Below are 16,081 nucleotides of genomic sequence, written 5' to 3'. Positions count from 1 at the left end.
GATTTTCATACACATTGTAAGGAGAGTGATCACTTTAGATAAGCTATTACCAGCAGGAGAGTGGGGTGGGAGGAGGTATTGTTTCATGGTCTCTGTGTATATAATGTCTTCTGCAGTTTCCACAGTATGCATCTGATGAAGTGAGCTGTAGCTCACGAAAGCTTATGCTCAAATAAATTGGTTAGTCTCTAAGGTGCCACAAGTACTCCTTTTCTTTTTGATTGAGATAGACCACTAGAAACTGGGAGGTGTTTTCCAGAACACCATTCACAACCCAACAGCCTTCTCCACTAATCCCATTTTATATTTTTCCTTTTCAAACAAACAGAATGGTTTACTGCCTGATTTGGCTACGGTTTTTGGAAGCTGTACTATCAAATGCTAGAAGACACCGGCATCTTGCCACATTGGGGGGCCTGATTCAAAGTGAATGGGATCAGGCCCTAAAACTAGAATGTATAAAAAATAAACATTTGCTGTATTTCTCCCTAAAGAATTTCTTTATAAATAGAATTATTCATGGATAATGTTTTAAAAGCAGTATCATCTTTTAGTGATGAATTTAAAAAAAGCTATGCTTAGAAATTCTAATGTCAATCCAGTATATATATGTGTACATATGTACTATTTATTATGGATTCTCTGGAAAGAATAATAGGCTTGTATTTGTTTCTATTACCATTCTACTGATTTCTTTCTATCTATATTTTCTGTACTATAGATTTTTAATTTTTAAAAATATTAACCCTTCTTTTCTGTAGTTTCACAAGGAACAATTAAAATTACACACACACAAAATTCCTTAAGGCTTTTTAGAATTTCAAGCCTTGAGGCCCCAATTCAGCAGTCTGTCCCTATTCAGTGAAGTATTAATATTTGTTTAATGGTAATGTACTTAAGCACATGCTTAAATGCTTTGCTGAATTGCAGCCTGAAAGGGCAGAAGAACAGGCAGAAAAAGACTCTAAGTCCCTTTGGAGCTACACTAATGTAAGATGCCCACCTTTAAATGCAAAATATAAGAATGGGACCAAAGAGTCTAAACATTCAGTTACATATTTGCTCTTCTCCAGTCATATGCTTGACTGTTTGGAGATAATACAAGAGTTAACTATGTGAATTTATTTGCAAGAAGTCTTACCTTGTAATCTGTGTTCTTGTATTGAAGTCAAGAGATCTCATTGAGCGTAAGACCTCTATACATCCCAAGTACTGCAGGAAGAAAGAAAAGTTATAAAGTATGTATTACACACATTACTGAGCTCAAGGAGAAGAAACAATCAAAGTTACTGTGCAATCTTTGTTTTACATCTGATTTATCGTTTGTAAGCTAGCTTTTCATAACTAGGTTCTTTGGATCAAAGGGTTGCTCTATAAATACTGCATTCATTTACAATTTAGTCAACATATCTTTTTATGCCTAATCTCATCATAATACACAGAACATAATGTACTACTTAGTAGTTCACTCACATTCATATTCTTTACTAAGCTTGAAGATATGCAAAGAAGTACAAATAAAAAAATATAAAAAGGGGTTAAATTGAAAAATATGCCAAGATATTGTCATGTTTATCATCAATTTGTTATAAACAAATCCATATATTATGGGCCAGATTATCAAAAAGTCAGGCATACAACTTCACGTAACTATACCCCAAATCAGATATTTGGAAGAGTAAATGGTCAGTGAGAAAGACAATTGAGTATTGCATGTGCAAACATCTGATCTGCACATGCCATTGCAATAAGTGGATGTACACATTATCTGCCTTTCCCAAACTCCTAACTATTTTATGGTCACAGATATGGGGTTCTTTATAAACCAGATGATGTGAAAAGCAACATGTTCATCCTTTAATCAGCTGATTGCAAATTCAGCTCAGAAAACCCCTGAAAAGACATATGGACAGCCGTCTATCTATTGTTCTAAAGATAATCCTGCAAAATTAGAAATATCTTACTCAAGCAGATTCTAGCACATGGCTGTCTGAATACAATCTGCCTTGCTATCATGTTTTAAAAAAAAAATCTAACTGAAAAAAATAAAACAGGTGGAATTCAAAACTGTTATAGGAAATGGTCATGCTAAGCCAATCACTTTCAGACAAATGCAAAAAAGTATTACGGTCCTGATTGAAAGCAAAGCATATAATTGTACATGAAAAACTCTCCAAATTATTCTAAACCCACATCAGGTATTTCCACGTGGAAGTGACCAGTTAGACATAGATGCTCTGATTCTCCATTAGATCCAACCTGTATCCCACCAGTGGAAGACTGAGCATGACAGAACTCAGTTCTACCACAGCTCCACCTTGCCCCAGCCCAATACGCCACCTCCTCCCTCTTACGCTAGGAATGCAAAGGAAGCAGGGGTGGGAGGTGGCTATAAATTCCCCCTACGCAGGGGGAATTATACACTGCAAATCTCTGGCCAGTTTAAAGCTACTTTGCACAAGCAGTAAAGTGGCCTTAGCAGACTGGAGAATCCACTTCTATAATTAGTTATTTGCATGAACAAACACCTGCTCAGCACATGGACATTAAGTGCACAATTATCCACTGGATTTTTTGAAAAAAATACATAGTTAAAGAGAGATCTATAGATAACAGGCCTGCCCCTTTGCTCTAGTACACTGTTTTTACACCAGTGTAATTTCAGTAAAGTCAATTGAGGTATGCTGGTGTTAAACTGGTGTAACAAAGTAGAGAATTAGGCCCGCATTCTTTGGAATAATGGATAGATGGGTGTCCCAAAGTCTAATCAAGAATTTTGTATGAATGTCTGATTAAAGGATTATGTTGTAGGGCTGTCGATTAATTGCAGTGAACTCATGCCATTAACTCAAAAACATTAATCGCAATAAAAAAACCAATCATGATTAATCGCACTGTTAAACGATAGAATATTTAATAAATTTCAATTGGTATTTTTGGATGTTTTTCTACATTTTCAAATAGATTGATTTCTATTACAACACAGAATACAAAGTTTACAGTGCTCACTATTATTTTTTATTACAAATATTAGCACTGTAAAAATGATAAACAAAAGAAATAGTATTTTTCAATTCACCTCATACTAGTACTGTAGTGCAATCTCTATCATGGAAGTGTAACTTACAAATATAGATTTTTTTTTTTTTGTTACTGTGACAGGGCAAGGCCAGATGGCTATAGAAAAGTAGTGGGAGACAGATATATTAGCTCCAGGCTAAACAAATCCCTGGTACCAGGTTAAGTGAAATGGAAGCTGCTCCAGGTCAATGAGGACACCTGGGGCCAATTAAGAACTTTCCAGAAGGCAGGGAGAATGCTAGGTTGATTGGGACACCTGAAGCCAACCAGGGACTGGCTGAAACTAGTTAAAAGCCTCTCAGCCAGTCAGGTGGGTGTGCATGTCAGGAGCTGTGAGAGGAGGTTGTGCTGTTGGAGAGGCTGAGTAGTACACACCATATCAGGCACAAGGAAGGAGGCTCTGAGGTAAGGGTGAAGTGGAGCTTGAGGAAGTGAGGGCTGCTGTGGGGGAACTAGCCCAGGGAATTGTACATGTCATGTTTCTAAAAGGTCAGCTACCATAGCTGATACTATTAGGGTCCCTGGGCTGGAGCCCGGAGTAGAGGGTGGGCCTGGGCTTGCCACCCCACCTTTGCCCCCTGATTAATCACTGAGACTCGGAGACAACAGAGACCGTGCAAGGAAGGATAACTTCCTCACCTCCCTTGCTGGCTTATGATGAAAATGGCTCAGTAGACTGTGACCCTTGTCTCTAGAGAAAGAAGGGTTACATGGAGGGTCACTGTGAGCCTCTAAGGCTAGCGAAATCCACCAGGAAACGTGGGACCCATGGAAGCAAGGACAGAGCTTTGTCACAGTTACATAACTGCACTCAAAACCAAAACAATGTAAAACTTTAATGCCTACAAGTCCACTCAGTCCTACTTCTTGTTCAGCCAATCGCTAAGACAAACAAGTTTGTTTACATTTATGGAAGATACTTCTGCCTGTTTCTTATTTACAATGTCACCTGAAAGCGAAAACAGGTGTTCGCATGGCAGTTTTGTAGTAGGTGTTGCAAGGTATTGCAAACATTCATATGCCCCCTTATGCTTTGACCACCGTTCCAGAGGACATGCTTCCATGCTGATGCTTGTTAAAAAAAATGGTGTTAATTAAATTTGACTGAACTCCTTGGGGGAGAACTGAAGGCCTCCTGCTCTGTTTTACCTGCATTCTGCTACATATTTCATGTTATAGTGGTCTCAGATGATGACGTAGCACATGTTCGTTTTAAGAATACTTTCAGAGCAGATTTGACAAAACACAAAGAAGGTACCAATGTGAGATTTCTAAAAATAGCTACAGCACTTGACCCAGTGTTTAAAAATATGCAGTGCCTTTCAAAATCTGAGAGGGATGAGGTGTGGAGCATGCTTTCAGAAGTCTAAAAAGAGCAACACCCCAATGCAGAAGCTACAGAACCTGAACCACCAAAAAAGAAAATCAACTTTCTGCTGGTGGCATCTGACTTAGATGATGAAAATGAACATGCGTTAGTCCACTCTGCTTTCGATCGTTATCTAGCAGAACCCATCATCAGTATGGATGCATGATCTCTGGAATGGTGGTTTAAGGACAAAAGGACATATGAATCTTTAGCGCATCTGGCACGTAAATATCTTGCGATGCCAGCTATAATAGTGCCATGCGAATGCCCATTCTCACTTACAGGTGACATTGTAAAAAAAGTGGGCAGCATTCTCTCCTGCAAATTGTAACCAAACATTTTTGTCTGAGGATTGGCTGAACAAGAAGTAGGACTGAGTGGACTTGTAGGCTCTAAAGTTTTAGATTGTTTTGTTTTTGAGTGCAGTTATGTAACAAAAAAATCTACATTTGTAAGTTCAACATTCATGACAAAGAGATTGCACTACAGTACTTGTAGGTGAATTGAAAAATACTATTTTGTTTTTTACAGTGCAAATATTTATAATCAAAAATATAAAGTGAGCACTGTACACTTTGTATTCTGTGTTGTAACTGAAATCAATATATTTGAGAATGCAGAAAACATCCAAAAATATTTAAATAAATGGTATTCTATTTAACAGCGCAATTAATTGCATGATTAATTGCGATTAATTTTTTTAATCGCTTGACAGCCCTATTATGTTGCTATTAACATTATCTGGAATCTTGACAAAGTGTCTTATAAAGGAGCATACAAGTATAGAGAGTTTGTTTGTTTTCATATGCCAGCATAGATTGTCTTTTAATTTCTCTATAAAATGTTATTGGCGTCATTGTAGCTTGGAGTAAAATGAAAGACTGAGTGACTACTGTGAGCTGGTTGATTCTGTTGTTGTAGTATAAAACTACAGTTTGGAGGATAGATTTGTTTCAATATCTTTTTATTTTTTTAACCTTTCACTTCACTTGTATCTCACCTTCTGGGTTTTGAAGTTTCTAAAATCTTGATGCAAAAGGTGTCAGCAAATATGAAGCCAAACTTTAAAGGTCAGATCCTCAGCTGTTCTAAATGAGCAGGCTCTACAGAACTAAGTGGAGTTACACTGACTTACACGAACTGAGGATCTGGCCTAACCACCTAAAATTAAAAATGCAAAATATATTTGAGACCCCAACTTCATGTTTCTACCATGACCTGTTTGTATCCACATATTTTGCATGTGCAACCCAGACACCTACAACAACATTTTCACGCTTTAGAGCATAAAGTTAAGGTGCTAAATTTATATTCAGATACCTCTGTAGGTGGCTTGATTTTCCTGGGGGCCAAACACCTAAAACCCATTCAAGTAATCAGCTGATCTCAATGAAGCTATGCTAATATACATCAGCTAAAGATCTTTGGTGCAGCATATTGAGGAGTGTCTGGAATTATTTAGAACCAAACTCTGAGGTGTAAATTAACAAGCACATGGCACTGTAGGAACAAACGATAAAGTAGCGTATCTTACGTCAATGGAATTGTTTTTCTATTTTCTACAAATTATGCCTGATTCTACAATACACTGATGCTTATCTATTTATAAACTACCTAAAAGGGAAAAATCGAGAAAGATGACTGGACGTTTCCTGAATCACAGAAAACCAGCATGGTAATAGAAAATCATGGGGACTACTAAAAGCAAAATGGTAAGACTTGCAGTATTCCCTATGTATCTAAGCTAAGATGGCAACCCAACTTTTTTTTTTTTAAAATCAGAAGATGCCAACCCTTAAACATCACGTTTGCAAACAACAAGATGGCTGTAAATACTAACTAACTGCCACCAGAAAGTACAGATAAAGTCCCCAAAGCCAACAGCAGGATTTATGTATCTCTCATATGTGGTCATCCTCAAACCACTCCAACACTAATATTGACCTCTGAGAAATATCCACTTGAAATATACATACAAACATCCACCAAAAGATATAGTCAACAAAAAAAACCAAAGACAAAAAAAAATTTTCATTTGTACTCTTTCACTGAAAAGAAGAGCCTATCATTTGCTCCCAGCACTCAATGAAACACTTAAAAAATACAGTTATAAAAAGCAGACTATCCTGTAACCTCCATCCTTCACCCAATACTTAGCAGCTAAAACATACGGATAACCTTAACAAGCTTCCACCAGAGTCTTCCCAATACTTTACAACTCAGGAAAGCTCATGAGTCTTGCAGCACATACTGGAGTAAGATTATTTCTGAACTAGCAAAGAGCATGTTCCAATGCTATGGGACTCTTGTGAACAATGTGATGCTGGCTGGCCCCTCTGTCAAGCAACTGTGGCAGTTTGGCCTGGAGAAAGAAGCATCCTTTCAAATAGATAGGTCCCAACCCACTTAGGGCTTTGTAAATCAAAATCAACACCTTAAATTCTACCCAGTACCTAGAAGGTAGCTAGTACAGATCCCAAAACATGACATCTCATGTTGCTGGAAAGATGTATCCATTAGCAAGCAAGCTGTTGAATTCTAAACAAGCTGTAATTTCTCGATAGATTTTAAAGAGTGGCCATGTGTCTCAGAACTTCTTTCAGGCCACCTGAAGTATCTCTTTTTTTACATCAATGTTTTTTAACTAACTAGAAAATGTTTAGTCAAGACTTATTGCTAGACAGGGTAGAGTTTTCTGTGTTTACGGGGAAAAAACGGTTCCATGGAATGAATGTTCAGTGTAATCAAGTGTTTGGAGTGAAGAGAAAAGAGTGTAAGCACTATCAGCCAGTTTTTGCTCAAAGTGAATGTTAAAAATTATTATTCCGTGTTTCATAGGCTTAATCACACTACATTTCTGGAAGAAATCCTCTACTCCAAGAAATATGCACGTTACTGTTGAGTCAGAATCTGGCATTAGAAATACCAGTATTGTTAATAAAAATATACAAAGATGTAGCCCCACGTAGAGTGGATTGCAACAGTCTAGTCTGGCAGTGACAAAGACATGGACGACAAGTGCAACATCTGAACCTGAAAAATACCCAGAGCCTCCTGGCCATACATAGATGGATAAAGCTTGCCTGCCCATAGCTGCTACCAGATTTTCGAATAGCAGGTGGCAGACTATATATTGCATACCTGTCTCACAAATGTTGAGCAACCCCCTTCAATCAGTCCGAAACAGGGTTAGAACTCCCAACCTCTGCAGCTGAACTACTGGGACATCAATACCTAGCTCACCAGTACCATACAGGTCTTCCTAATGAGCTAAAATGGACTAGCAACATTTGCTTAAGAAGAGGATTGTCCTCAATGAAGTCCCATAGCTCATGACATTACAGATTGCACCAACAGTACACAACACCATGTACAAACTATGTCCGAGATAGCATGGTTGTGTTAGCAAATAATACGTGCACCTGCCATATATAGCCTTTAAGCACCCCAGTGTCTTCAGATCCTAACACATGTAGAGGCTGCTATAGTTGCGTAAACTACTGACGATAGCTCTGTGGTGATGTGAAGTAGCCTCAATGTTCTTGGGTTCTGGGTTGAACTACATCTAATATTTGAAAGAAGAAAGGTCTAAAATATATTGGAACAGATTCTGTAATAAGCCCACTAGAAGCACAAGTTCTTGATGCTCAGGCTTAAAGCATATTTCTATTTTGGAAAATACTGTAAAAATGGCACATACATACTCACCACATCTGTTCCTTGTGTGTAGTCAAAGTGATATCACTTGACTTTCATTATTAAATTGAGCTTGTGCTGCATTTTATTCTTATTAGCACTACACAATATGACTAAGTGAATGAAAAGGATTTGCTTCCTTTTTGTGCATCAACAAGATTGTTCACTAAATTCGAGCTGCAGGGACCATCATGAATAGTTAAAAGGCAACGGGGTTGTGAAAATGTCACAAAGGGGGCAGTGCATAATCTGAAAAAAGGCTTATAAGTGTGTAACTCAGGGCATAATTTAAAGGCTACAGGGTTGACCAGGTGTAACTGAGAGCCTAATTTGGGAAAAAAGAAAAGGAGTACTTGTGGCATCTTAGAGACTAACCAATTTATTTGAGCATAAGCTTTCGTGAGCTACAGCTCACTTCATCAGAGCTGTAGCTCACGAAAGCTTATGCTCAAATAAATTGGTTAGTCTCTAAGGTGCCACAAGTACTCCTTTTCTTTTTGCGGATACAGACTAACACAGCTGTTACTCTGAAACCTGTTAATTTGGGCAGTATGCATTTTACAGCTGGTGTTGATACACGAGAATAAGCGAATCCAGACTAATTCTCAGGTCCCAGGTTGAGCAGTTACAAACATCTTATATAATGAGCATATTTCTCCTTGATGTCATTGAGAAACAATAAGCTTACTGCCATGCAATGCCATTTTTACAGACCCTTTTCATAGTACAACTGCGCTTAAAGTGCGTCCTGCCTAGACCACCACCCTGGAAGCATAGTCAACAGGTTGCCACCCTTTTTGTACTCAAGCCACAAAACTATTTTGGTAATTAATGTTTTTAAATTGTTGTTTTAACTTAACATTTATTATGTTGAACATCTCACTAATTTGTACTGATGGCAATTGGGAAATACATTGCAAGTGACTGAATTTAGCCAATTAGTAAGAATACATAAAAAAAGTAGAGCTAATGGATCACAAAATACATTTGGTCATTCACTTCACAAGAAGATCATTGCTTAGTTTCAAATATTCATGATACTTCATAGCATATCTTTCTAGTAAAACTCTGCAACGTATTTGTAAAACTAATGATGTCTCAGTAACATAACCCTTCTATAGCCATTGCAATTAAACTTGTGGAGAATTAGGGGGAAAACCACTGATTTCTGTAAAAACACTCCAACGAGAGACTGCTGAATTGGAATTAATTTGCAAACTGGATACAATTAACTTAGGCTTGAATAGAGACTGGGAGTGGATGGGTCATTACACAAAGTAAAACTATTTCCCCATGTTTATGCCTACCCCTCCCCCATTCCTCAGACATCCTTGTCAACTGCTGGAAATGGCCCACCTTGATTATCACTACAAAAGGTCCCCCCCAACCCCACTCTCCTGCTGATAATAGCTCACCTTAAGTGATCTCTCTGCTTAGTGTGTATGGTAACACCCATTGTTTCATGTTCTCTATGTATATAAATCTCCCCACTGTATTTTCCACTGAATGCATCCGATGAAGTGAGCTGTAGCTCACGAAAGCTTATGCTCAAATAAATTGGTTAGTCTCTCAGGTGCCACAAGTCCTCCTTTTCTTTCTTTGAAGTCTGTTTCTGAAGGTTTTTTGGTTCAAGTACAACTACTTTTAAATCTGTTATAGAATGTCCAGGAAGATTGAAGTTTTTTCCTACTGGCTTTTGTATGTTACCATTCCTGATGTCTGATTTGTTTCCATTTATTCTTTTACATAGAGACTGTCTGGTTTGGCCAATGTACATGGCAGAGGGGCATTCTTGGCACATGATGGCATATCACATTAGTAGATGTGCAGGTGAATGAGTCCCTGATGGACTGGCTGATGTGGTTGGGTCTGCTGATGGTGTCGCTAGAGTAGATATGGGGACAGAGTAGGCAACGAAGTTTGTTACAGGGGTTGGTTCCTGGGTTAGTATTTCTGTGGTGTGTAGTTGTTGGTGACTATTTGCTTCAGGTTGGGGGAGGCAGGCCAGTCCTCGCTTACAGACAGCCCCAAGGCCTGTGAGAGTGGGGGGTTAGTTTTCCAGGATACATTGTAGATTGCTGATGTGCTAGAGAGGTTTTAGCTGGGGGCTGTATGTGATGGTCAGTGGTGTTCTGTTATTTTTCTTGTTGGGCCTGTCCTGTAGTAGGTGACTACTGGGTACCAGTCTTGCTCTGTCAATCTGTTTCCTCACTTCCCCAGGTGGGTAGTGTAGTTTTAAGAATGCTTGATAAAGATCTTGTAGGTATTTGTCTCTGTCTGAGGGATTGTGACAGAGCCAATATATCCTTTGACAGTTTTGATGGCAATAATATTGGAAATGGATTTCTAAAATTTCAAATAATTAGCAAAGAGGTGACCGTTTTATTCCCTCCAGGGTATTTTGCTCTACTTATGAAAATAGATACCTCTTTCACTCCAGATTGAAAGAGCTTTGGGAGTACACCATTGTCTCAAGGAAGAATGTGTCATTGCTTTAAGTTCTTACGTGGCCAAGTCTGCATCCTTACTTGAGTAATAACTTATTCTGGCATTAGTCCCATTTAAATCAATGGGATGACACATGAATTAAAGCATTACTCACTGTGACGGGGGGGGGGGGGGGGTGCACAAATCAGGCCCAAATGATTATCCAAAACCATTTAATTTATTTGAGACACATTTTTCTTGGATGATTCCTCATAGATATGCCTTAAAGCACTGGTTCCCCACATTTTCCATCCTGTGACCCTATGTTATAAGAAAAGAACATTTTTAGGACTCCCTCCTCCACAGTTGTGGGACCCTACTTCCATCCAGCCAGTGTAAAAAGAGAGATTGGTCATGACCCCTAGAATGAGAACTCGTGCTTTACAGGCACTCCAGATAAAGCAGAATAGGAGAATCTCTGATCGGTTTTGTGGGAAATAATCTTTAACAGGTAAATTGTGAAGTTCTTACTTAGGCAACCTCCCATGGAAGTCAGTTTGTCCCCTCACTCCTCAGAGCTAAATTGAGCCTTAAAAGGCATGTCTGAGTTGGATGAGATGTGGAGGAGCTATGGAACCCCAGGAAGAATTCTGGCTAATTCATTCAGTCTCCCTCCTGAGGTTCTTAGGGAACGTATGATGCAACAACACTTTGTCACACTTTAAATGGATAGCGTTCATTCCCCTGCATCTGGCTAGCACCTCCTCTGGTGAAGAAGTAGGTGACATGGCCTCACCTTCACCCTGTCCCTTGCCATTAGACTCCATGATGGCTAGTACCACTAGCAGCATGGAACAGTGACTCTGCATCACACTCTAGCCCACGCACAAGGCGTAAGGGGAAGAAAGCTCCCTGCACTCTTCTTTACCTCCCACGTTTGTGAACCCACACACAACCTGGTGCTACATTTGGAACAGAAACAAATGTCCTATAACAATTAGGAGGAATTTGTATCTGGGATGTTTTAAAGTGGGCGGAATATGGGCCTAGACCCAGATTGTGACTGGACCTATTGAGACTGATTACGTGATGTATGCTAAATGATGCAACAACACTAGAAAGTACTGCAGGTAGAAGTAAGAGTGGAGGTTTGAGAGTAGGAAGTAAATGCAGGTGAGTAATAGCCAGACTTTTTTAGGTCAGCACTTAGAATTTAGTTTTTCTGGTGCTTTAAGATGTAAATATTTGGCTTTAAATGTTCTATTTAGGTTCTAAGTGAGATGGCTATTGAAGTCTCCCCTATTTTGAGTCCAAATATATATATATATTTTATCACACTGTACATTATATAGTAACACAAAGTATTCATGCAGTCAGATTCCTTGACTTCTAATGGTCCCTCTTCACAAAGATGCACTCTGCCTCATGTAAAGGAATATATAAATTTGAAGAGAGCTGATTAGTTACGACTTTTTTTAACTTGACTTTTTTTGTATTCACATCAAGACTTCAGCATATTTTCTAAGGGTTCAGCCATGCATTATATTCACATTGTGCTCTGGGGGGGCAATGCAGAGGGGCACCTAATCCAGGGGAGCTCCAGGCAGAATTCCTCCTGCAACTACAGAGGGTACCGGGAGAGGGAGCTGGCTGCTACATTCCTTCAGGCAATGCAGCATACTCCAGGGGCTTTGCAGTATCCCACTTCCTCCCTGTTTGGTGAATAGGGTGCCACAGAGTACACTGGGGGAAGCATAGGGACTGCACTGTGACAGGCTCTTGCACAGGAAGGGGGAGATTTCTTGTGCATTCCCATTCCCTCCCTGTGCACCTCATTGAGCCATGCACTCACTAATATTGTGTTAATTAATAGATGTTCACAGCCTCACTCTGGGTGAGATAAAATCATTTATCTTGGCCTTGCTTAATAGTAAAACAAGTGTCAACATATATATTTACACTATAAAAATAGCAGCATGGAACACACTGTAGTTGAAAATGCAAAAAAGTACTATTTAGTGTTGCCATACGTTTGCAGTTTTTGGTAAATTTTAGAGCAATATGTAATCATACACAAAAGTTTACAATGAGTCAATTTCTCATTTTCTTTTTCTCATTAAGAACTGTACAGAATGCATGTTCTATCCCAGACACAAAACTCTAAGTAAATATTGATTGAATAGAAATGGAACAGAAAATCTGAAAACAAGTAGCCTTTAAAGTTCAACAACAAATAAGACTTGACCCCTTCAGCTGTGAATTTATGGTCACAAATCGCTCTAAACAAATAATGCAATATTGCAGTACTTCTACACTAGTTTAAACCACCATTAAATATTATGGTCAATAGTTTTTCATGCCTCTTAAATGGAGAAAACTATCACAAAAATGCAGTCAGCTAACAGATGGAAAAGGGGAACTGGAAAAGGTCTGGAAAAGGGGAACTAGTTTTTGATTACTAACTAAAGTTGTACATAATACAGTTACTAGCTTGTGCTAACTACAGCTAGAAAGAATGTAATCTATATGGCACATGCTTTATTAATCCTTAATTGGTGAAGGACAGTCTATTGTTTGACTGCTACATTCTATTTGAATGCCAGGGTAGTTCTGCACAACTGTAATAGCAAATGGATTTCGGGGACTGTAAAGGTTCAGACTCACCCCTGCAGCGCCTCCTGCTGATAATCATCAGGAATTAGCTCGTCCAGCCACCGGAGCTCCCTCTGCAGGCTGGTGATCTGCCTTACTGCTGGCCCCCATGTCCCTCCCAGGACCCGGTGCCCCTTTCTCTGGGGTGCTGCCCCCCTGGCAGTACTCCCACACTCTCAGGTTCTGGGTCTCCCCACCCAGGGGAACCCTCACCCTCTAACCCCACCTCACCTCAGCCTTGGCTACTGCCATTCCCCACTTAGCCCCTTGTATCGGGGGTAGACTGCAGTGCGTACACCACTCATCACAGGCAAGGGGGTTTTGGACCTGCTGCCTCTGCCTACTCGTGGGCTGCCCCTCTGCAACCCTGCACCTATTCGGCCTATAGTCAAGCTTGCAGCTTGAGGCTTTCCAGGCCAGAGCTCCCAGCTCCTCTGGCCCTTCCCCAGTCCTGCTCCAATCTGGGTGTTCTGCTCCGCACCTTGCAGCCAGCCCCTTCTCCTTCTACAGGCAGAGGGAGACTGAGGGGGGACTCCTGGCTCACAGCCTCTTATAGGGGCAGCTGGGCCTGATTGAGCTGGCCACAGCTGAGGCTGCTCCCTTAATCAGCCTGGGCTTTTCACCACAGCCCCAGCCCTGTCAGGGCCACTGTGGGTAACGACCCCGCTACAGGGACATAGATGCATGTCCTGTGGATGAGTTCAATGCCTCCCAGAAATCACTTTTTAAAAAATCAATTGCTGCAAACGTTCCATAGTGTATGTATGCTTTTTTTTTTTTAATGGTACCTCATTAATTTCATTTGGGTTTTCTGTGAAGTCTACAATTCAACACTTTCTCCATTTTGTTCTCTGAACTATTTGCTTCGTTTTCTGATAATGAGGTCATTGCTAAAATTATATTGTTAAAATTGTTATGGATAAGAGGTATGCTTCATAAGCTCTAGATTTAATTAGCACAGTAGAAACAGACAGCCTTTTCATAATGGACTGCAGAGAAAAAAGAGAGATTCCAAATTTTTTTTGAATCAGTCCAAAATATTTTTTAAATTCACTTTATAAAACAGTGGATCTAGACAACAGCACTAGGAACTTTAGTATTTGTTTAATACTCAATGTGCAAATTCTTTAAAAAAAAAAATCAGGGCCAGTTTTAAAATTTTCTCTGCATGACTGTGAGTCACTGTATATTATTTGAGGCTGTGCTTTAAATAGCTTAAAAGCTTCTACAATTAATTTCCTGTGAACTCTTTTGGATGGGAACCTTGTCTTCATATGCGTTTGTTCAGGTACCATAGGGCTCTGATCCTGACTTGGATCTCCGGACTCTACTAGAATATAAATATTCAATAAGAATGATATCAATAATAATAGATACTGAATGACTAGACAATGGTTTTGTCGAGATAAATCTACCTTATGACTAATCTACTGAAACAGCTTCTGACCAAAGAATGACAACCATTTTGTCCTATCTTACATACAAACCCTGCAGGTTTAGTTGCTTAAATGATAAAAAGATTCAGCCTCCTATGACAATGCAAAAAGTTATCATAAATAAACTATAAGTTCCTTCAATTAATATATGGACTTCCACACACACACACAAACAAATGATGTCAGGTATCTTAAAAAATTGTCATGGATCCTAAAAAAGCTTAAGAATAATTTTGTGAGTAACAGAACTATTTTTTGTCCTTCTAAAACAGACATATATAACTATCTTACTATTTGAGAGAAAGCTATGTCTTGGTACTAATAAGTGAGATATCCACTTATTAAGAAATCAAGATTTACTAAAACCCTAAAGAGGATCAAAATAAGCAAATAAACTGTCATGGGAAAAGAGGGAAGGTCTTCTCGTGGATCAGTAACTGGTTAAAAGATAGGAAACGAAGGGGAGGTATAAATGGTCAGTTTTCAGAATGGAGAGAGGTCAATAGTGGTATCCCCCAGGGGTCTGTACTGGGACCAGTCCTATTCAACATAGTCATAAATGACCTGGAAAAAGGGGTAAACAGTAAGGTGGCAAAATTTGCAGATGATACAAAACTACTCAAGATAGTTAATTCCAAAGCAGACTGCAAACAGTTACAAAGGGATCTCACAAAACTGGGTGACTGGGCAACAAAATGGCGGATGAAATTCAATGCTGATAAATGCAAAGTAATGCACATTGGAAAACATAATCCTAACTATACATATAAAATGATGGGGGTCCAAATTAGCTTTTATCACTCAAGAAAGAGATCTTCTCTGAAAACATTCATTCAATGTGCAGCGGCAGTCAAAAAAGCTAACAGAATGTTGGGACTCATTAGGAAAGGGATAGATAAAACAGAAAATACCATATTGCCTCTATATAAATCCATGGTATGCCCACATCTTGAATACTGTGTGCAGATCTGGTGGCCCAATCTCAAGAAACGTATATAGGACTTGGAAAAGGTACAGAAAAGGGCAACAAAATGATTAGGGGTATGGAACAACTTCCATATGAGGACAGATTAATAAGACTGGGACTTTTCAGTTTGGAAAAGAGACGACTAAGGGGGGATATGATAGAGGTCTATAAAATCATGACTGGTGTCGAGAAAGTAAATAAGGAAGTGTTATTTACTCCTTCTCATAACACAAGAACTAGGGATCACCAAATGAAATTAATAGGCAGCAGGTTTAAAACAAACTAAAGGAAGTATTTCTTCACACAACGCACAGTCAACCTGTGGAACTCATTGCCAGGGGATGTTGTGAACGCCAAGACTATAACAGGGTTCAAAAAAGAACTAGATAAGCTCATGGAGGATAGGTCCATCAGTGGCTATTAGCCAGGGTGGGCCAGGATGCAAAACCATGC

The 16,081-nt window shown here is 39.3% G+C and overlaps 1 protein-coding gene across 1 annotated transcript in view; it reads right to left on the bottom strand.

Annotated features, from left to right (window-relative positions):
• The window catches only part of SHC3 (SHC adaptor protein 3), a 72,166-nt gene that overhangs the window by 43,065 nt on the left and 13,020 nt on the right, over nucleotides 1-16,081 (bottom strand). The window contains exon 2 of the mRNA XM_077816374.1: nucleotides 1,142-1,212. Within this exon, the coding sequence (XP_077672500.1) occupies nucleotides 1,142-1,212 (71 nt within the window). The remainder of the gene's footprint in view (nucleotides 1-1,141; nucleotides 1,213-16,081) is intronic.

Source organism: Eretmochelys imbricata, chromosome 5 (genome assembly GCF_965152235.1).
Source record: "Eretmochelys imbricata isolate rEreImb1 chromosome 5, rEreImb1.hap1, whole genome shotgun sequence".
Lineage (NCBI taxonomy): Eukaryota > Metazoa > Chordata > Testudines > Cheloniidae > Eretmochelys > Eretmochelys imbricata.
The sequence above is the reverse complement of the archived record's forward strand: the minus strand, read 5'-3'. Positions and strand labels throughout refer to the sequence as shown.